This window comes from Puma concolor, chromosome B2 (genome assembly GCF_028749965.1).
Source record: "Puma concolor isolate L17-30 chromosome B2, mPumCon1.1.hap2, whole genome shotgun sequence".
In the NCBI taxonomy this organism is placed as follows: Eukaryota; Metazoa; Chordata; class Mammalia; order Carnivora; family Felidae; genus Puma; species Puma concolor.
Window position 1 is genome coordinate 98,770,562 of NC_141671.1, and position 23,546 is coordinate 98,794,107.

At 44.7% G+C, this 23,546-nt stretch overlaps 1 protein-coding gene across 6 annotated transcripts in view; it reads right to left on the reverse strand.

Moving 5' to 3' along the window:
- The window catches only part of SCML4 (Scm polycomb group protein like 4), a 125,375-nt gene that overhangs the window by 38,881 nt on the left and 62,948 nt on the right, over positions 1–23,546 (reverse strand). For all 6 annotated transcript variants that reach the window (XR_015251452.1, XR_015251451.1, XR_015251453.1 and 3 more), the window contains 3 exons: positions 9,841–9,970; positions 7,470–7,670; positions 3,117–3,311 (listed from right to left, as the gene is read on the reverse strand). Coding sequence is in view for 3 of the 6 variants with exons in the window: in XM_086707536.1 (XP_086563662.1) it covers positions 3,117–3,311; positions 7,470–7,670; positions 9,841–9,970 (526 nt within the window). In the remaining 3 variants the exon portion in view is untranslated. The remainder of the gene's footprint in view (positions 1–3,116; positions 3,312–7,469; positions 7,671–9,840; positions 9,971–23,546) is intronic.

The window sequence follows — 23,546 nt, forward strand, 5'->3', positions numbered from 1 at the left end:
CGGCAGACTGGTGGAAAAGACATGTGGCAAGGGGGCTGCTTAGAGCGATCTATGACGTGGCTGCTTCTTCCTTCCACTTTCCTTGAGACTCCCAGACACATGAAGCACACTGCACTTGGTTTTGCAACACCTAGGGCATGAGAAACAACTTCCACAAGGTTGGTTGATTTGGGAGCCATTCATTTTTCATATCAGCATGCTCTAGGGAAAGGCTCATGAAGACAATTCAAGTTATTACTTCCAAAGCCAGGCCAGCTAGGAAGAAAAGGAGCTTTCAGGGAGAAATAACTGTAGCTACACTGCTCCAGGGAAAAGACTAAACCGTCCTCCAGTATGGTGAGCTTGGAAGGGGAGAGGATATGGTAGAAACCAAGGCAAGAGTTTCCTCAATAATTACTTAGGAAGGCTGGAGGGGGGCTCCTCGGACAGGATGTTAAAATGAAACCATTTTAGTTTCAGTTTGGGCTGAGGCTGTAAGACAGCAGATACCCCAAAGTAGTGTGAAGTGTACAGATCTTGAAAAAAATAAAAAAGGTGGAAAGCCAGCTTTGTACCTACAGATGACCACCTAAATCACGTCTGCAAAAGAAATATAGAGGTTGAGAAACAGGTTGACTAGAAGATGAATTATGGAGAGAACTGTCCAGTGTGCTCCCAAGGGCTTCAATGTGGCCATGTGAATAGCTTGATATCTGTCCCTGGAGTTGAGAGACACAATGGATTATTGTTTGATTCCCATGGGAAATCCAAAAGTCTGGCTACGTTGATGAGAGAACAAAGCAGAGGTGCCTGCAGGGTTCAGCCTTCCCAGAGTTTGTCTGGGGAAAGGATCATGTATAGTATTTGTCAGGACCATATGTGGGCCATCAGAAGAGAGATCTAAAGTAAGATCATCTTAGGACTGCAGGACTGTGTGGTGGCACAACAGGGCCTCTGCAGAAAGAAGCTAGAGATGTGTTTCCTACAGATTTGGGGGTGTGGAAGGAATTATAAGTGACCAGCCAGAGAAGAGTTATATTTATTTGTTCATGTCATGGAAAGTGCAAGTGAGAGATGGTAGGATCACCAATGTGCCCATGTAAGAGCCCACAGGATGAAGAATCAGCTTCAAACCCCTGCAAATTAGGGTGTGTGATGCCAACTCACTACAGGATTAGTCAAGTAAAAACTCTCCTACCCCTTACCTCACTTCTGTCCCCTACTCCGGTCATGAAGGATTCAGAATCATTATTAGCTAAATATAGGAGGGGGCAAAAACACAAGGTTAAGTGTGAGGTGGAGAGAAGCCAACTGGCCTGAAGCAGATCTGAACTGGGAATGGGGAATAGTTATATCTTTGAGTGAAATTTAAATTTTGTTCTTACTCTGACCTAGATATACTAATTGTTGACTAGAGAATGCTTTGCTACCTGAAAGGAGCAGGAAAAGTCATAAGATTTGTCCAAAATTTCATCCATGGACGGGAAAGAAGTGGTCCCACAGGATACATTTAAAGGAGAATGGGAGACACGAATTATGTGGCTTTATAATTATATCCTATGGGTCATTGATTGTTCAATGTAACAGTGATTCAAGGGGTTTGCAAAGTGAAATCAGAACATCCTGCTATTCTGTTTGCAAGGTTCACTAGTAGATGCATTAGCTTTAGGATACGTTCCTGAGTCAGCTAAGGCTGACAGGAGAGGCCAGATACACACTGTAGGAACCAGAAGGAGCATTGTGCACGAGCAATACTTCATTTAGGAAATGGAGGCCCAGAAAGAAGAAAACATTTTCCCAAGCTTGCCCACATAGAGGCATCACAAACAAACAAACAAAGCAAAACCAAAAAACAACAAACGTATATAGTACCTGCTAACATAGACTATATTTAATTAGATACCTTTATTTGTAAAGGCCAAATTTCTTACTGATCCCAGATCTTAGAGACATTAATGTAAAATTGTAAACAAGGTTCTTGACAGTTCTTGAAAAAAAAATATATGCTAAGAATCTAAGTTTATCCTTCCCTGCTGTCCTCTTAGGCTTACCATATAGCCACTCTTATTATAAGCATCTTTTTTTTTTTTAAGCATCTAAGCCTACCTGTGAACACATACCTGCAAACGTATTCACTTTTCATTACGAATACTGGTCACTCAATACCTCAATACTTCAAAAACTTCCTGAACCTTGTGTATTTGCCTTATCACAAGACAAGTTCTCCCATGGTTGTTGGAGCATAAGAAGGTTCAGCAAATGTTTATAGAATGACATAATGACTAGATTCCAGTTTCACTGACTATGTGTTCTTTATATATCAACAATACCGCTTCCTGACAAAGAAAAAAGGCAACATTTCTGCTAATCCTTGGGAACCTAGAATCCAGAACCTAGAGTCATGTTTAACTTTCTGCAAATCCGTAACTCAGGGCTGCTAAGCAGAGAAGGAAAACCTTCTGTGGGTATCTTGAGCAGACAATGTTGTGACAGCTTTGGCAGTGTGGCCCCTGTGTGCCCTTGGTGACCTTCCCACTAGCTTTCCTATGCTGAGCTACTCTGCAACAAAAGGCACTCAAGCCCCTGGCTCACTTTCCATCCTGTGATGAGAGAGAGACTCTGACTCAGTGAAAAACATATTTGATTCGTGGCCTGGTCAAATCCCTGCAGTAATAGACACTCTGTTTATTGACATGGGTGGGTATCTGAGGCCCCCAAGCAAGACCAACGTAATCTGTTTCCTTATCCCTAGTTTCTTCAGGATTTATTAGTTCCTTACTGTGATAGTCTTTCAACTACTCAACAATGATGCATAAGTGCCCAAGAGTCTTAATTAGAGGAGAGTGAAGAAAATCACTCATTATATGTGATGTGGTCTCATCCAGATTCTAATAACATAAGCCTAAACGCTATAGCATCAGCTCTCAGTAGCTAGAGTGATCTCTTCCCACTGCAACCTGGGTGAGGACTGTCGAGGTACCTTCGGTCTTGGCCATTCCTGACTGCTCCCTGGGATGGACGGTTGGCAAAGAGGCCTCCTGTGGGCCTCCAGCAAGAGAGCTCCCAGGAGCTCGTGGGAGGGCAGGGACACCTGGGACCACCTGCAGGCACAGGAAAGACAGAAGGACAAAGCCTACCTGACTCCATCCTGCCTTCCTTCTTCTCCTGGGTTTCCTCAGAGCCACTGGAGCCCCTGGGGAAGGGCTGGTGGCTGAAGAGGTCATCACACAGAAGGCTTCGGCACAGCTTGGCGAGGAAACGGAGGACGTACCCGATGCTGTTCACCACAGGCAGGCTCCGCAGGTGCTGTTTCCCATCGAAGGATGCCGACACTGAAATGCCACAGAGACAGCAACTCAGAGCGGGGCATGAGAAAGCCACAAGTCCCTGGAAGGAGGTTTTTGTTTTTTCAGTTGTGTTCTGTTTTTAACTAAGCTTTATTCAGATTTCGCCTGTGTTTTCACTTCATGTCCTGCGTCTGTTCCAGGACCTCATCCAGGAGACCATGATGGGTTTAGTTGTCACGTCTCCTTAGTGTCCTCTGGTTTGTGACTCGTTCTCAGACTTACCTTGTTTTGCATAACCTTGATAGTCTTGAAGAGTACCAGTCAGATATTTTGTAAAATGTCCCTCAATTTGGGTTTGTCTGATTTTTTTTTCATGATGTGACTGGGGTTAATGTTTTTGGAGAAGAAGTGAAGTGTCCCTCTCCTGTTATCAGATCAGGGGTACATGATGTCCCCACGACATCACTGGGATGTCAGCCTTTATCACTTGGCCAGATAGCATTTGCTGCATTTCTCTACTGTATTTTCCATATTTCATTCCTTGGAAAAAAGTCACAAGTTCCTGCCCACACTCAAGGGTGGTAGAGGGATTAAGGTCTACCTCTCAAAGAGGGGAGAGTCTCTGTATTATTTGGAATTCTTCTGAAAGAAAGAACCGTCCATTGTCCTCCATTTATTCCTTCATTCCTTCATTTATTCAATAATATCAGTATAGACTTAATATATTTATTTTGTACTGTGGGTTATCCAATATATGTTATTTATTTTGTTGCTCAAATTTTGTCTTTGGGACTTTTAGTGTCCTGTGTCCCTATGACATGCCCTCATTTTTTTTTTTTTTTTTTTAGCAACTCTTTGGTTACTGATACTTTAATATGCCTCAGTTTCATCTTGCATTTTCCCTGCCCCTGCCCTAATTTCAGCCATTTCTCCAACATCCTTGGTTCCTTGTTATTGAAGAGTGATATTTAGAAACTAAGATTTGGGCACTGGATATGCTCATTGATAGATAGGTCTAGATCTAGATAGATAGATAGATCCAAATAAACCTGAGTTCATGCTGAGGTCTCTAGCTCTAATCCAGCATCACAGAGTTTAGGGTTCTTTCTACCTTTCTCGGGGAGGACGCTTTAAAAAGAAGAAGAATCTCTCCATAATGATTCTAGATCACATTCAATTTCTACAGGGTTACCAGAATTTAGAAGAAACATGTTTCTTCCAGCATACCCCTGTCTGTAACTGTCCTCACAGCCCTCTCTTGCCCCATGAAGCTTGCATACCAGCTCCAGTGTGAGGAACACAGAAGGAGACCCTAGGAGGACATACTGCCCCCACCCATGTCTCTGCCATTCATTGCTAACACCAAGAGGTTTTTTACATTTTACCTCCCAAAGACTGGCACATAACAGGGGCTGGGCAGGGACAAAACCAGAGGTAGTTTTGATTTCAGAACTAGCACGAAACAAAGCATTTTAATTAGAAGCCAAAAGAATCCATTTTTTGTGTGTATAAGCTCTTTATAGTTTGACAAGAACATTCATTATCCATCATTCTATCCTATGAGGACAGTAGACAAGAGGTTATTATCCCAAGTTACAGATAAGGAGACTGAGAAGAGGGTGAAGAGCAGTTTTTCCAACTCATGTGGCCTCTAGGTGGCCCTTGCCTGTCATGTTAATACTCAAGTGACTCTGCTTGGGAGAGCTGGCAAAGCACAACCAACAGGCCCACGAAGGGGTTCACCCCGGCAACTCAGACACTATGGAAATTCCCTCTTAGTGTGAGTGTCACTGTTTGCCTCCAATATTTCAGAAGACTAAGCGTGATGGAAACTGAACCCATAGCAGGAGAGTCTGGGTCATCAGACCCAAAATCAAGGTGCATACATTCCCAGAGGTGCCTGGAAGGACCACCTCCTCGAAGCAGCCATGGCATTTATGAGACCATGAGGCCTACCCCTCTGGGATAGCATGGCTCGGGCAGGGCATGCAATACTGCTCCCTTAGCCCTTGAGCTGGCCCAAGGCCCGCCCCATGGCAGTCTGGTTCCTTCAGCCCAATGTGCCAGCACCAATGTCACCATTTTCTGTGTTGTGCCATGGGAATGTTTAGAAAGCAGTGCCCTAAGGGTGAGGTGGAAAGTGGGAGAGTCTATTTATCCTTGGGCCCCTCTCACAGCTTGCTGAGCTTCCATATTTGCCCTCAATAACATGAAGGACCCCCTTGCTGCTCTGGCACCTCAAGGAAGCAGCATGAAGAGTCCCCTGGTGCTACTGCATTCTCCAAGACACCAAGACTGAGTGCTCAGCTCTGGACTTCCTGGGAATCCCTCAGCCAAGGGAAAGTTGGCAGGGCTCTTCCCAGGCTTGTGTTGTGCCAGGCACTGCAGAACCTGCTCCCCAGTGCCAAGGCCCCTGAGGCCACAGAAGGGCTGAGCAGGAGAGCAGGGAAAATGGGCTCAGTTCTCCCAGCTTAGGGGGAGGGGCCATGAAAAACTCAGTGGGATGGAATTCACTGAAGAGGGTAGGCACACAGTACAGGAAGAATTTTCTCTTAGCACTGTGTCTGTGTCTTGAGTCCTGGTATTCGGCAAGGAAAAGGACAAGGCTCTAAACCTCAGAGGGAGCCCAAGTTTGAGAACCTGGTTCTCAGAAAAATACCACAATGGCCAGTGGGATCTCAGAAGGCTGACAATAAGACTCTCCTCCTACCCTCTCTTGATGCAGTACTTCTTCCTCTTGTCTCTGCTTGCCTCTGCCAAAGTTTCTTAAAAGTCACTCTGGGTCAGCCACATGCACTGGACTTTGCCAAGTTCTATTTTAGTCAGTTACCAGCAAGTCATACCCCCCTTCCTGCCCAGAGGGAGCTCCAGAAGGTGGGCAGAACCAATCACAGCTAGGGGAAACTGGTTAGACAACCTCCTCACCTCCAAGCCCTGGGGATCTCAAGTTAAATAAAATGTCCCTGCTTGGGTTCTTCCTGACACAGCGATATTAGATGCCCCTCTCCCCTGACCTACTCTTGGCCAGCAGGGTCATCTGCACCACCCCGTTGCTGGAGAGTCTTTACCTATTCCCTGGTGATACAGAGGTCATGGCCTTGATGCTGGGCCAAAGAAGACACCATGCTGTGCCCTTGGAGTCAAGACATTTGCAAAGGGGTGGTGCTCTGAGGCTTAAGGGCAGGTGGTAATAACGATTGTTTAGAGACTTGGGTAAGGCAGAAAGAGCCTCTACAGCCAAACATATGAAGAGGGCAGCACTCCCGACTCTGCCTCTCATCTTAGGTGACAACTGCCACTCCCTCTGGAAGCTGTTGGGGCAGGGATGAACCTGGAGGATGGTGGTAACAATGGGAGAAGGGATTGACTCTGAAGGGCTTTTACAAAAAACAACTCACCCCATAAGAGGGGCTTGAGACCATGAGCTTCCCCACTGCCCTGCATGGTGATATGTACCATGAAGAAGGAATGAGGCAGAGCAAGGAAGAATAGTGACATGGGCTGATATTTTAGACCAAGTGTTCAGAAAAGGTCTCCTGGATAAGGCAGTATTTGAGTAGAACCCTGAAGGAAGTCCAGGAGCAAGTCAAGCATGGACAGCTGGGGGAAGAACATTCCAGAAAGAACAGCAGGTGCAAAGACCCTGAGGCAGGAGCATGGTTGGAGGATAACAGGGGGAACGGCAAGGAGGCCAGCAAGGCTGCAGCAGAGTGAGGACACAAGAGAAGTGACCGGGAGATCAAAGAGGTAGGTAGGACCAGTTCACATAGGGCCTCTGGGTCGTCATAAGGACATGGGCTTTTTCTTGGAGTGACATGAGAGCCATTGAGGGTGCAGAGCAGAGGAGGGGCACGCTATGGCTTCGATTTTTAAAGAACAGAGAGTAGCTGCTGTAAGTGGTGAACCATGGCTGGCTTCTGGATATATTTTGAAGTTAGAGCAATAGGATTTACCGATGAGCTGGAAGCGGGGGGTGGGTGAGAGAAGAGTTAAAGGTGAGGATTCTTACTGAAGTCTGGAAGCATCTTCTCCTCAAGCCCAGAGAGAGGCCGTCAGCACACAAGCTAACCTAAGGCCCCTGGAGCCCAGTGGATGGAAGACAGACCCTGGCCACAGCCACTGTCCCCCAAGCCTGAATATGACCTCTTCCATCTTCAGAGAGACACCCACGTCCCTTCTCATACAATGTGCCCCGGGCCTTACCTGATACCATCTCACCACCATAGCCTTGTTTGACCAGGGAGAAGACAAGCTTCTGCTGGTGGGCACAGTCAATGCACGCTTGCACGGCCTGCTGCAAGACTGCCGACGGCCTCTCGGGCCCAAAGTGCTCAGGGAGCTGCTGCACCTTCCTCCTCTCCAGGTATGGCCCTGCGTTGGCTTGCTTGTTGATGTAGAGGCAGACTGTGGAAACAGAGCCATGAAGCCCTCAGCATCAGGGGGATCAGGCCAGGCGGCTGCTCCTGTGTGCATGGAGGTTGCCTCAGCCATGCCACCTTGGCCCTCACCTTGGGAAAGGCTGAGAAGAACAAAAGTGGGACTAATTCTTCCCGATGTAAGAAGGAAAAGGGGGAAAAGAGCCAATCACTCCCAACTGCCAGAGGCTTGCTCTCAAGAGAACCTCTTGGTTGGGAACAGATAGACAGGTTGGTCCCCTGTGATGTACTCGAATCTGAATCGCAGACAATAATGGAGACCCATGTGGACCATGTGTATAAATGTGTTTCCATACTGAAAATGCACACACCAAAACCTTCCCTTCTCCTCCAAAGGAGCTGTTAAGCTTACATGTAATGTTTGCCAATTTTGTTGTTGTTGTTGTTAACCTTCAGTGAATCAGAAAATTAAGACACGGCTGCTTATCCAAAGATTATATATTCAGTGAAGTTTTAAGGAGAGTGCTATTTATAATCTCAGAGATTTTAAATACTCAGCTGCCCGTTTAGGGAAGCCCAACCAATGGTCCCCACACAGTTTTAAAGTAATATACCCCATCAGTAAACAAATTTGGAGCACATGCCCCAAAAGGTGTTTATTTTTTATAGGTTATATACATTCTTGACTATTTTAATATATTGCATGCATTTTAAAACATAACCAAGAAATAGAAAATTTTTAAGTAAATATTAATAGTAGGTGTCATAGTTTCTTCCCCATGTTAACAACTCCTTGGCTGTATCCGCCCTCATCCCAGGATATGAGGAACTTACTTTGGGGGCTATTAGTGCAAAGCAGTGTTGAAAAGGGACATTAAGGGGACAACAATAGGATTTGGAAAGGATGAAACAGTAACAACAAAGGTGAAGAAAGTTTTTGTTGAGCATCTACTCTATTCCAGGCACTTTGGGCACTTTATCTTGTTTGATTCTCAAGATGGGCCTGAGAGTGGGGTATGATTACTTCTTTACTAATGAAGGAACCAAAGCTTAAAGGGTTGGATCGCTGTTCTAAAGTCTAAAGTGTAATTAGTGGTACAAGAGGGACTCCAGACTTTCTGATGTCAAGGCCTGTGCTCTTTCTGCTCTGCCAGGCTGCCTTCCCTTGAACTCATCCCAGATGATTAAGGATATCTAATCAACAAGGGAACTTCATGCCAGGCACTGTGCTAGATGGGCCCTATGGAGAAAATGGTGAACTAGATTCACACAGTCCCTGGCTTCCCAGAGATTTGGGCCCAGCTGGGGAGGCAGAGCTACTCAGAGCTCCACAGGAAGCCATGTGGGACCACGGCTTCGAGAGAGACACTAGGGAAGTGCTAGGAGGGCCCATGCTGGGGACCCTGGCGGGAGTCAGCGAAGGTTTTCTGGAGCAAGATATGCCTGAACTGAGATACAAGGGAGGAGTAGGGTGACCAGCAGGAAGGTCATTCCAGATAGAAGGAAGGCAATATGCTGAAATCCTATCGGGCAGGGGTGGGGGAGGAGGCACTTCTAGGGACTGAAAGGAGAGCAATGTACCACAGGGTTCCATCGGCCAAATTAAGTTTGATTTTCACCTAAAAGCAATGGGAGGGAATTGAATGGATTTAAGTGGGACAGGAGTAGGGATGGCTTATGATGAGGACAGTTTATGTGTGTGTGAGAGAGAGACGCCATCCTGCTGCTGGTACTTTCATGATGGAACTCTTTGTTGATGGACACCCCATGAGAAAGACTGGACTGAGCTTTCCTCTGACTGGATTGGAGCCACCAGGTGGGGTTAAGAGAGGTTAGGGTCCTTAGGGGATCTGGAAGCACAAACACAGAGATGGAAACTCTTCAAGGTGGGCAGGGTCACTCTCGGTGGAAAGTAAACCTGGCTCTGAAAATGAAACACCAGGCCACCACACCACTCTTTCTAGTCCCACCCCAAGGCAACCAGCTGAACCTGAGATGCATTGAAAACTAAGTTTCAAGTAATCCTACCTGTGAGACACTTAAACTAATATTCTCAGAGAAATCTGGTTGTCCTGCCTGCCAGCTAACACACTAAATCCTTCATTAGAGCTCTCCCAGTGGCAGCTCTCCAGTTCACAAAGTAACTGCTAGATGGCTGGCTGACCATCACAGCCTTAGACGTCATTCGGCTGACATACCTGTGAGAGCCTGTGGGGCGGCCAAGCTGGGTATGGTGGCTGCATCCTGAGGGATGGAGCTGAGGTCGGGCTCCGGTGTGCTCCGCGGAGGCGAGAGGGCTAAAGGAGTCATAAGAACCCGAGACTTGAGCTGCAAGACAGAGCCCACTTAGTCAAGGAAAATCTGGAAATGCTCCCTACACTTGCCCCAAATTTTTCGTGGATGTCAATTAGCCACTGCTACTCTATCATGTTTCCATGCCTTTTTATTGTGCAGCTAAGGAACTTCAGATTCAAGTTCATGTTCAAGATTCATGTTTGGGGTCACACTCAGAGGTCAGCTCTGCACCCCACCCTTATACTGGAGTCACCCAGGAAATGATTGTGTCAGGCAGTGAGTGTGGGAACACAAGAGGTAGGAACCGTTGAAACGTGTAAGCTCTCTGAGTGCAGGGCGCAGGGTAGAGAATTCCCAGCCTGCAAATACCTAGAATTCTGTGGTCAGGGCTTTCCCAACAGCCACCCCGAGACTGACCCTGAATCCCTCCTCAGTCTCTGCTGAGCTTTCTGCTCTCAAAGATCTCTGGATCCTGCTGGAAAAGAGAGCAGAAGACATTCCTCCAAGGGGCTTACATACTGCTCAGTGTTTATTTCCCGCAGTGGAGACACTCAAGGGTGGCCCGAGTGTGGATATGACTGTATTGTCGGGTAGTGAGAAGCCGCCGCCTTGAAGGTCTCATTTGAAATCACAAATGAGGAATTGAAATTTACTGTTATGAAATAAGATGGAGATGACTGGTTGGTTGATTATGTCAATGCCAACAAGTCACTCTCTGTACCAAGATTTGACAGAAAATCTTCTAATCCTCATTCTCCACCAAAAAAATAATGAATAATTCAGTCACTTCGCCTCTTCACCACTGACTTGTGTCTGTTCTCTACTACAGAGCAATTAAATCAATCTCTGGGGTGAGACCAAGGCATCAGGAGTTGTAACATGTACTCAGATGATTCCAATACATAGTTAAGGTTGGGGGCCACTGCTCCACTGCCTTTCAACTTTAAGGTTCAGTCCCCTGGAGGGTCCTATTAAAATGTGGATGGATTCTGGGGCGCCTGGGTGGCGCAGTCGGTTAAGCGTCCGACTTCAGCCAGGTCACGATCTCGCGGTCCGTGAGTTCGAGCCCCGCATCAGGCTCTGGGCTGATGGCTCAGAGCCTGGAGCCTGTTTCCGATTCTGTGTCTCCCTCTCTCTCTGCCCCTCCCCCGTTCATGCTCTGTCTCTCTCTGTGCCAAAAATAAAAAAACGTTGAAAAAAAAAATTTTTGAAAAAAAAATAAAATGTGGATGGATTCTGATTCAGGAAGTCTGGGGTGGGGCCTAAGGTTCTGCATTTCCCAGGCAGTGCTGATGCTGCTGGTCTGTGGACCACACTTTGAGTAGCAAGGGTGTGTATTTTGTTGTAAATATATATGCCCACCCCACCCATATCCTAACTTGCTTCCTGGATTTTTAGGATAGAATAATAATGACAGTCTTGAAAAAACAGTATTCCTACTGCTAATTATGCACTCATTCTACATTTATTCATGTATTCACTCAAGAAATATGTATTGAGTGTCTATTGCAAGCCAGACGCTCTTCTAGTTACTAGGGATACAACAGGGAACAAATCAGACAAACGTCTTTGCCCTCATGGAACTGACATTCTGTTGGGGGTAAATAGACAACAAATGGAATAAAGTACATGATATAGTATATTAGAAGGTGATAATAGCTGGAGGTAAAAATAAAGAGAAAAAGGGAATAGAGTGTAATGAGTTATACTTTAGATTAAAATCTTATTTATTTTGTTAAATGTTTATTTTTGAGAGAGAGAGAGCGTGCACAGGTAGGGGAGGGGCAGAGAGAGGGACAGAAAGAATCCCAGGCAGGCTTTGTGCTGTGCCGACAGCGTGGGATCTTATCCCACAACCATGGGATCGTGACCTGGGCTGAAATCGAGAGTTGGATGCCCAACCAACTGAGGAAATCAGACACCCCTAGACTGAAGTTTTAAAATAGGGTGGTTAAGGCACTTCTTGGGTGACATTGCACAAAGATTCCAGGGAGATGAGGGAGCAAGTCATACTAGTGTCTATGGGAAGAATATTCCAGTGAGTGAGAATATCAAGTGCAAAGGTCCTGAAACAAAAGCATGCCTGGAGGGTTTGTGCAACATAGGGAAGCAATAGTGAGACTGGAAAGGTGAAACCACAGGGCTTTGCAGGACACTGTAAGTTCTTTGACTTACTCTGAGCTCCTTTTTATTTTATTATTTTATTTTATTTTATTATTGCGCTTTATTGTATTTTATTGTATTTCATTTCATTGTTGTTTATTGTATTTTTTGAGACACAGAGAGAAAGCATGTATGCACGTGAGCTGGGGAGGGGCAGAGGCAGAGAGGGAATCCCAAGCAGGCTCTGTGCTCAGTGCATAGCCCAACATGGGCTCAGTCTCACAACTGCAAGATCATGACCTGAGCCAAAATCGAGAGTCGGACACTTAATAGGCTGAGCCATCCAGGTGCTGCTACCCTGAGCTCTTTAAAGCAGAGAAACTACAGGATCTAAACTAACATTTTAACAATTTGACTATTGTTTTGAGGAGAGATAAAAGGGACAAAAGCGGGAGGCCACTAATCCAGAGTAGATGAGAGATGACGGTAGATTGGATTAGGTTAATAGCAGTGGAGGAGATGAGAAGTAGACAGACTCTGCATAGATTTTCAAGGTAGAACCAGCAGGACTTACTGACACACTGACTGTGGTGTGTGTGAGAGAGAAAGAAGTCAAAGATGACTCCAAGGTTTGAGCTAGGAAGGCTGTAGATAGAATAACAGGTTTGGGGGATGGGGGATAGACTAGGGAAGACCAGAGGCTGATTTTGGACATGTCAAGTTTATGATGCATACATGCCAGTAGAGATGTTAAGTAGGCAGGTGCATGTAGTAGAGTATGGAATTCTGGGGGAAAGTCTAAAGGGAGATTTAATTTGAGAATCATCAATACAGAGTTGACATTTAAGGCCATGATAATGAGTGAGATCATCAGAGAATAACATGGAAGGAGTGTATAGATGGAGAGGAGAAAAATCTAAGCACTGAGCCTTGCAAAACTGCAATATGAAAAGTCTTGGAAAGATGAGGAGGAACCAGCAAGACAAACCAGGAAAGGGGTGCCTGGGTGGTTCAGTTGGTTAAGCAGCCAACTTCAGCTCAGGTCACGATAATCTCATGGTCTGTGAGTTCAAGCCCTGCATCAGGCTCTGTGCTGATAGCTCCGAGCCTGGAGCCTGCTTCAGATTCTGTGTCTCCCTCTCTCTCTGCCCCTCCTCTGCTCATGTTCCCTTTCTCTCTGTCTCTCAAAAAATGAACATAAACGTTAAAAATTTTTTAATTTTTTAAATGTTTTATTTATCTTGAGAGAGAGAAAGAGAGAATGAGTGGGTGAGGGGCAGAGAGAGAGGGAGACACAGAATCTGAAGCAGGCTCCAGGCTCTGAGCTGTCAGCACAGAGCCTGGCACGGGGTTTGAACTCACGAACCACGAGATCATGACCTGAGCTGAAGTCAGACGCTTAACCAGCTGAGCTACCCAGGCACCCCCCAAAAAATTAAAAAACAAACAAACAAACAGGAAAGACATCCAGTATGGAGACATACTGTCTCCCAGACAACTGGGAGAGTATGGCCTTGTGGGAGCCAAATGTAAAAAGTGTTTCACAAAGGAGAGGGTGATCAGTCATGTCAAAAGCTCTGACCCGACAAGGAAGACTAGAAGTGGCCCTTAGATGTGCAACTTCTCAGCAAGAGAGGTGGTTGTACAGTGGGTGGGATGAGAACCTGATTAGAATTAGCTCAAGAAATAATGGGAAGAGAAGCATTGGGATCAGGAGGTAAAGTCAGCTCTTTCAAGGAGGCCTGTCTGAAAGGGGAGCCGAAAATTAGCAGTAGCAAGAAAGAAAAGTCAGATCAAATGGTTCACATCCATTAGGATAGCTACTATCAAAAACAAATAAAAATAAAAGATAAAAAGTAGTGGCAAGGATGTGTAGAAATCAGAACACTTGGTGGTAATGTAAAATGGAGCAGTATAGTAGTTCCTCAAGAAATTTAAAATAGAATTACCCAGCAATTCAATTTCTGGGTCTATATCCAAAAGAATTGAAAGCCAGGAGGTATTTGATACTCATGCTCATAGCAGCGCTCTTCACAACAGTCCACGAGGAAGCAACTATAAATGTCCATTGACAGATGAATGGGTAAACAACAGGTCGTACATCCACACAAGGGGATATTATTCAGCCTGGAAAGGGAAGAAAATTTTGGCACATGCTACAATATGCATGAGACTTGAGGAAATTTGCTAAGTGAAATAAGCCAGTCACCAAAGACAAATATTGCATGTTTCCACTTATATAAGATGCCTAGAATAGTCAAATGCATTGAAACAGAAAGTAGAATAGTGCTTTCGAGGGGCTGGAGGGAGGAGGGAATGGGGAGTTGTTGTTTAACAGGTACAGTGTTTTGGTTTTGCAAGGTGAAGTTCTGGAAATTGAATGCACAACAATGTGAATACACTGAACACTAGAACTGTACATTTAGAAATGGTTGTGATGAGGGGCGCCTGGGTGGCTCAGTCGGTTGAGTGTCCGACTTCGGCTCAGGTCATGATCTCACGATTCGTGGGTTTGAGCCCCACATCGGGCTCTGAGATGTCAGAGTCTGGAGCCTGTTGGGGATTCTGTCTCCCCCTCTCTCTGCCCCTCCCCCACTTGCACTCTGTCTCTGTCTCTCTCTCTCTCAAAAATAGAGATTAAAAATTAAAAAAAAAGAAATGGTTATGAGGGTAAATTTTATGCTATGTGTCTTTTACCACAATTAAAACATTTTTAAAAATCTTTTAAGGTTTTCGGTATTTGAGATGGGAGAAACATGTATTAATACTGATGGCAATAATCCAGTCGAGAGGGAAGAAAGGATGATACGAGGGCGTGCGTGCAGAGCTACTAGCTTCAGGACTCTGAGTAGGTGAGAGGGGATGAGATTTAGTGAATGGAGGCGGGTGCGTGGGAGGGGGATGGCAAGGCCTGAGAGAGAAACACGGACCTTTCATCTATTTTATTGCAAAGCAGAATATAACGGCCTCGATCTGGGGTGGGTGGATGTGGAGGTGGGAGCTTACAAAAGGTCTCTTCTGATGGCTACTAGTTTCTCAGTGAGGCTGGAAACTTGAGTGTGAGGACAGAGGAGAGCGTGTTAATGAACTAGGAGGGTAGGAGAAGTGGGGGCACAGGGTGTGGCTGCTGAGCAACGTGGAAGGCACAGTGGGGTGTGTGGACATGAATTTAAGTTCATTGAAATGAACTTAAAAGGAGACCAGTCAAAAGTGAGCACACTGGCTGCACAGGGCTGTATGGGTGCAGCATCTGGGGCTCTTGCGAGAGACACTGTGTTCATCAGGAGCTACAATTAACAACAGAGACTTCACCTTATTCTGCATTTAGCATTTGAAAAATTAAAGGGCCCATCACGTAGCAATACACTGCTAAATACTATAAAAACAATCTGAAAGAAACCTTAGCGGTGGGAGGGAGCAGACCAGAAACCTGCTGTGACTGACTTCAGCATGGTTCCCTCACCTACTAAGTGGGACAGGGTTACAGTTACGCTGCCTGTTCTCCCAGATTATGCACGAAGTGTCCCTTTGACAGTCTTTCGAGAAATGATATACTGCCCTGCATGCCTTGTGATGGAGAGGCTGGTGGTGGCAGTGCCCAAGGACTGTGGATAGCAGACTCTGGAAGGGCCTGGTTAAATCCTCCTTTACAGGCTGAAAGCCCTCCAACCAACATACAGATAATGATGTTGGTGGGGAAAAGGCAAGATTTGGCAGGTTGTCGTTTTTTCGCCTGTGGTCTTTAAGTAAATCACACAAAGATCCTCATGATCCTTCCCTAGAAAGATGATGATAGTGTCGATGGTGACGATGGTGAGGATGGTGAGGACAGGGAGGACGGAGAGGATGGGGAGGATGGTGATGGTGGTGAAGAAAGTGATGGCAGCTAAGACTTGGGTTGCCAGACACTGTTTACTGTTCATTTAAGCACCATGACCTAATGTTTGCTTGCTATGTTAATATTTATTATAAAAGGATCTGTTCATTGAACCCACCTCCAATGAAGTAATACAATTATAGCTGGTCGTTACCTCTGTCTGTCATTTCTGCCCAGATAAAGCAATTCAAGACATTAGAAAAAGTCAGCTGGTTGCAGGGCCAACTTTCTGAATTCATCCAACCTCTAAAACAACGGTGGGACTTTTGAATAAAGAAGAAAAACTCATGCAACTGTGGGTGGTATACGACTTTAAAAAAATTCTTCTTGATAAAAGAATAAATCATCAGTAGGAATACCTTTGAGTTAGCATTCTGAAATTTCTATCTCATTGTCTAACATAAAGGGAAAAAAAAAACATTCCTAAATGGGAGTCACATATGATTTTAGAGGGCTCCTAAGACAGAAATGAGCTCAGTGACTAGGAATGTCCTTTGGTGTGATGTGGGGCCCATTCTGTCAGTGCCTCTCCCATGTGGAATGGGGAGCTACCTGTTGCCCAATGTATCCAAGCTTTCCTCTGGAAGGGCATTTGTCTTTGCCATTGCTAGTTGTTGCTGTTGTTGTTTTGTTGTGTTTTGCTATGTTTGGGTTTTTTTTTAATGTTTATTTATTTATTTAGGGACAGAGACAGTGAGAAAGCATGAGCAGGGGAGGGGCAGAGAGAGAGGGAGGGAGAGAAGCCCAAAGAAGCTCTACACTGTCAGCGCTGAGCCCGACCTGGGGCTCAATCTCACCAACGGTGAGATCATCGCCCGAACTGAAATCAAGAGTCAGAGGCTTAACTGACTGAGCCACCCAGGCACCACTGCTGTGTTTTGTTTTTTAGGTGGACAAAACAAAACACCATGCTCCTATTTTGGTTTCTAATACCATTCTTCAATAAAAGGAACAAAGGCTCCTTGGAGAAATGGCTGATTCTAGGACAAGGGCAGGAAATACACGAGATGAGCCTGTGGCATCTTGTCCCAGAAAATAAAGTAACACACACACACACACACACACACACACACACACACACACACAATGATGAGGGCAGGTCATAGGAACATGTGAGTCAATCAAAAGAGCTTGTAATGTCCAAATCTAGAACAATATGAGCAATAAATAAAGAACGGGTAATGGATTATAATTCAAAGTATACAGTAAATATCCATGACTCCATACTGACATAAATGAATAATTGACTAGAGAGACACATGGAGGAGACAAACCTCCTATGCATTAATATTCCAAACGGTTTGTGGAGTGTAACTTCTCACTCCTTAAGTGTGGGCTGCACATAGTGACTTCCTTCCAAAGAGGACAGTATGGAAATGAGGAAAAGTAATTTTACAGTGGAGAAATCTGTCAAACACCACCTCAGGCAGGTGATCAAGTCACCATCCACAGTGATAAGCCATGTTGATAGTACGCACCCTCCACATGGCACGATGGGAATAGCACCTTACCTCTGGAATCTTCTTCCCAGAGACCCATGACCCCAGTCTAATCATTAGGAAAACATCAGACAAACCCAAGTTATAGAACACTTTACAAAACACTTGACCAATACTCCTAAAAACTGCCAATGCCATCAAAAACAAGGAAAGTCTGAGAAATTTTACAGCCCAGAGGAACCTAAGGAGACATGACAACAAGATGTTAATGTGATATCCTGGATAGGTCCTGGGACAGAAGAGAGGAAAACTAATGAATCTGAATAAAATATGGACATTATTTAATAATGATGTATTATTATTGGTTTACTACTTGTGACAAATGTATCACAGTAATATAAAATGTTAACAACAGAAGAAACTAGGTGTGGGGTACATGAGAATCTCTGTTTTATCATTGCAACTCTCCTGTAAATCTAAAGGTATTCCAAAAATATGGTTTATTTGTAAAGTATTAAAAGCAGGATCTGGCAGAATAAACTGGGTAAAATGGAGAGGAAGAAGGGAGGAGAAGCCTCTTTCTTGGATGCATAAGACTGGAGGAAGATTAGGTGCCCAGGATGCTGTGCTCTGACATATTGGAGCTAATCCTTGACCTTCAAAGCCAACGACCCTGTACGGAGGCTGGCAAAGTTGGCACCTTTACCTGAAATTCAAAACCTCAATCAAACGGGTGTGGTGACTCCTCATCCAGGGCATAATTTCCAGTGGCTGCCAGAGGGGCTGTGTTTGCTGGGGTAGAGTATCGTGGTGGGTGAAGCAGAAGAGTAAGTAGTTGGCCCCTGCCAGCTGGCGATTCCACCAAAGAGGGCTGGGGAATATGGAATATGGGGGCAGCTCATCTTTCTTTTCCATTTACAGATCCAAAATAAGGGCCTGGAGAGCTTCTTGCTCCAGCTGTCTTTCAGGGAAGACCTTCTCTAAGACATTTACTAGAGAATCACTGGAAAGAGTTGGGGGAGGGGAGGGTTTGTTTGCAAACTGAGATGTGTGGCCAGGGGACGCTAACAGAGGAAGGATCGTTTGATGTAAAAATTGCAGTATTTTTCTAGAACTATGCAAACGTGGCAGAAACAAAAGTACCAAATAAACAACGTTTCATAGATTGACAGCAAGAATGTTGGTAATCCGAGGACAGAGAGTGTGGTTAGGGGACTGCCTGCACATCAGCAGAGATGAACCAACAAAGCAAAATTTGAAAACAAGTTCAGGGTGGCCGTGGGCACCTACATTGGAATCTGTGCTCGAAGTCCATCTCAGCCACACACCAACCCTGTCTTAAGTCTTGTCGGTTAGGATTTTGGAGCCTGTCCTTCCTCACTTGTGTGAGGATATCAATACCTCCTCACAGGGACATGACAAGATTTAGACGTAAACATTTAGCATAGGGCTAATGCAAAGTAGAACTTCATAAAGGTTTGTTATTATTATTGCTGATGGTATGGAGAGAGGGCATGACAAGAAGGAGAGCGCCCACATTTCCTCACCCACAGAGTGGACACTGAGAACTGGCATGATTTCAGTCATCAACTACACATTGCTGATGCCCTGCAGGAGAACAGCCAGAGCACAGGGCTCAGAGTTAGGTCTGGGATTTGAATCTTGGGTCTGCCACCAGTTCACATGGGACTCTGAGCAACTCATTCAGTGCTTCCCGGCTTCATCTTCCAAAGCCATTAGATTGGGTAGATTGTTGGTTTCTAAGTTCTCTTCTAATCCATAATGCGTATATACCCTGCATTAGACTACTTCTGAAAACATCATAGAATTTGAGACAAAAACCAGTGTCAGTGCCATATTTTGAATGTTGAATAGAAGAAATGCGGCATCCTAAACTTCTTTGTAATTCTATTTCTGAAAATATAGAAAACTAGGTTATTTGGAGCGCCTGGGTGGCTCAGTCGGATGGGCATCCGACGCTGGCTCGGATCATGATCTCACGGTTGGTGGGTTTGAGCCCCACGTCTGGCTCTGTGCTGACAGCTCAGAGCCTGGAGCCTGCTTCAGATTCTGTGTCTCCCTCTTTCTCTGCTCCTCCCCTGTTCGTACTCTCTCTCTCTCAAAAATAAATAAACATTTAAAAAATATGTTTAAAAAAATAAAACTAGGTTATTTGGATCAACTGAAAACAACCACAAGTAATGGATAAAATGTAAGGTTAATGAAAGTACAGAGGGGCTGATAATATATAAAGAATTATCAGGCCAATATATAAGTGAAATCTAGGCCTCAGGAATTGCTGTGGAGCTCAGGGCTCACCCAAAGGGCTACAACCTCAGGATAAAGATGAGCCAGATGTAAATTTGCCCCACCTTACCCCCACCCCCACCTGACAATGAGGGGAGTGTGCAGAATCTCTGAAAAGATACTGTCACAAGCCGAATAGTAATGCAATAGAAAACAGAGTGTTAACTTTCAATGAGTAGAAAATAATTTAAATACCTAAAAAAAAAATCCAAAAGAAGGCAGGAAAGATGAGTAAAAGGAGCACAGAATGAATGAGATAAATAGAACACACACAATAAAATATACATTTAAACCCAAACTTATCAGTGATTTCTTTAAGCATAAATGGACTAAATGCCTAGTTAAAAGGCGAAGATTATTATATTGGATGTTAGGGGTTGAAATGTGTCCCCCAAAATGATGTTGAAGCCCTAACTCCCAGGACCTGTGAATGTGACCTTATTTGGAAATGGGGTCTTTGCTGATGATCAGTTAAAATGAAGTCATTAAGGTAGGCCCTAATCCAATATGATTGTATCCTTATAAAAGGGGAAATTTGGACAGAAACAGTCAAGTACAGAGGGAAGACAGTGTGAAGATGCAGGAAGAAGGCCTTCAATGAGCCAAGGTGTAGACTGGTCTTGGATTTCTAGCCTCCAGAACTGAGACATTAAATTTCTATTGTTTAAGCCACACAGTCTGTTGTATTTTGTTACAGTGGCCCTAGGAAACCAATATACCATATTAAAAAAAAAAAAAAAATCATGTTCCCCCTCCCTTCCTTCCCCTCTACAGCCCTACTTGAGAATAACTTTGTTCATGTCCCTGCCGTAGCTTTTCTTGGGGGCACATTCCTCCTTTAGACTCACCCTCTTTCTCCACATAAAACCCCCCCAGGGTTCTGATGAGATGCTGTGGGAGTAGAGTTAGGGAAAACTCAATACCTCACTGTGCTTAACCTCAGACTTTAGTCTAAAAACTTGCTTGTTAGAAATGCAAATCAGTTCCAACAACAAGAAGGTTGTAGCCAATGACCTAATCCCATTCCTAGGACTCAGCCTGTTTCTGGGTCTACCCATACATTCTTCTCCCTGCACTTGAAGGAGAGATTGAACACCTAAGGGATGGAGCGGCCAGTATCCCTTGGTCTGGAGGCCTGCTTTGGCAACATGCCCTTCAGTTAAATCTGAGATGCTAGCTAAGCTATCTTTGAGCTTCTCTAAGAAAATAAAGGTACCCCAATACAATAAACTGCCTACATCACAATGAAGAAAGAAAGGGATGCTTGAAGGTGGGAGGGAAATGGCCTGGCTCTCTTGGGCCTTTCAGAAGTACAAACATGGTGGAGACAGGGTGAGGATGCTGGAGCTTTCTCCCACCATCTCTGTGCTGGGTTCAGATTCTTCTCTGGACCCAGGCAGCCACTGAAACTGGTGAAGAGCAGAGGTGAGTGGCATGGGTGGCTGCTGCTTTGCTGAGGGCAGGGAAGAATGGTTTAATTTCCTCCCGACCGAGGGAAGCTGAGAGAGGAGATGATGAACCTGGTACTCCATGGGTACCAGGAGAGAGAACAAAGAAAAGGGAAAACAAACAAACAAACACTTGATAAAGGGAAATTCAGAAGAATGCATCTATCTGTGAGAATTATTTAATGGGATGCTGTCTCTACGCCCTCCGACCCCAACAATCTTTGATAGAGACCACACATTTCAAGGAATGCTTGGTGTGGTTGGGTTTCTTACAGAAACTGGTGAGGAGGCCAAGTTCTCTGAATCAGCAGGAGTGGGGTCGGCCCTGCAGATGAGAGAGGAAACATGGCACGTCCAGTGACAGGCATCATGTGCATAGAGGAGCTCAGAGCAGTGGGAGGCTGGAGCCGGCTTGTACACAAAGGATGACATATTTTCAGGAATATTGCAAGTTGTTAAACATGGTGATTATTAAACATTAAAGTATATATATTTCCAGAGAATTAATTTAAAATACATTCAAAACAAGGTAATAGATACTCAAAACTCATCACTGTCTAACTATTTTATTATCAATACTGACACCATGTCCTTAGATGTCATCTTGGCGCCTTGAACCTGGCCATGTTGGGAACATCTCCACCTTGGAAATTGGCGAATGCTACGAATTAGGGCTGACTTTACTACTTTGTTGACTTACAGACTTGAGAGAGTGATGGAGAAAATGGTAAAAACACAAACTAAACTTAAAAGTGTGCCTTCTTTGTAGCTGTGACACCATGAATAGCACAAAAAACTGAACTATTTTTTTTGACAAACTATCCTCCGTCCACGATAAATTCGTGAAGAAGTTTATCCCATTCTCAACATACAATTCCAATATACAACTTCACTGTTTACATTTCCCTTACTTCTTAACATAATTGGAAACATCGACTAGCGTTCATACCCGAGTTACACTCAGAACGCTGCGGGGAATCATAAACCAGCACACAAGGGCCTCACGCCCACCATTGCACCTCAACCTTGGCCCTTGCTCCAGCCCTGGTGTTGGGGCTGGAGGGTAATAGAAAGCCACAGGAGATATAGTCCATACCCTAGGTGCTTTTTTTTGTGCTTGTGTAATCATTTTCCTCCATGGGGCACAGGTGGGGCACCAAGCCCACCATCAGCAAGGGGAGGCCTTGAAGACAGGGACAGGAAGGGTTATTTGGTATCTATTCTTCCCCTGCATACTACCATGCTACATTTGGTGTTCCAAAATATAACCCTAAGACAATATAAGATCTGGACAATCAAAGAATCATCAAAGCCATTTTGACAGTTTTTGTGAAAACACATTTTAGAAAGAGACTTTAAACAAGTGTTGAAACAAACAAAACGCTTTCTGCTTAAGTTTGAACGTTTTCCTACTTGAGAGTTTTGTGAACTTGACTTCCTTGTTACACAATGCCAAGAACACATACTCTTTTGGGGGTTGGGAGGTGGGAAGAAAAGGATGACAATAAAAAAGAGGGAATAAAACATAATGTTGTGAGGAACGTGGGTGCCTCAGTCGATTAAGTGTCTGACTCTTGATTTCAGTTCAGGTCCTGATCCCAGGGTCTTGTGTTTGAGCCTCGTGTGCAGAGGCTGCCTGGGATTCTCTCTCTCTACCTCTATCTCTGCGCCTCCCCCACTCGTGCATGTGTGCTCTCTTTCTCTCAAAATAAAAAAAAAAAAAAAAAACATAATGTTGCATTTCCTTATGTTTATTAGAAAATCATTCTCTTTATAGAGTAAATTTTCTAGGTAACAGAAGACTGTTCTGTAAGTACTTAGCAGAGGCTGCTGGTTATTCCCAAATATCCACGCTCCCTTCTTTCTTTATTAATGCAATCTCTGAATTTTAGCCAGCCACCTGATCACCCCATACTGCTTTGCCCCACCTCCCTTGGAGTTAAGTGAGGCCAAGTGACTAGGTTCTGGCCAGCAGCATGCAAGTGTAAGGCGTGTGTTCAGTCTTGAACATTGAGTCCTTAAAGGGGAAAGACATGCCTCCACTAGCTCTGCCTCCATCTGGCTGGCTAGACTAGCAGGAAAGAGGGAACTGGAGGAGCCATTTTATAGCGTGAGGTAGGGACTTTGTGTTAAGAGGAGCAGAGTGACAACAGAGCAGGAGCCTGGGTCCCCAACACCCTGGAGGCAACATGTCACCTTCAGATGGGCTTCCCAGATTTTTAACATAAGAAAGAAGTTAGCTTCCTCTTCTTTAGGCCACTGTTGCTTCCCCTTTGTCACAGCAGCTGGATTTATATTCTCAACGATACAATTACCAACATTTCAGAACATGTTAACCATTTGTCTTTAATATTTTACAGAGTATCTTCTTTCTAAACATGCTACACGTTTCTAAGCTCATTAAACAGAGCAGACAGGACATAATTTGGAAAGAG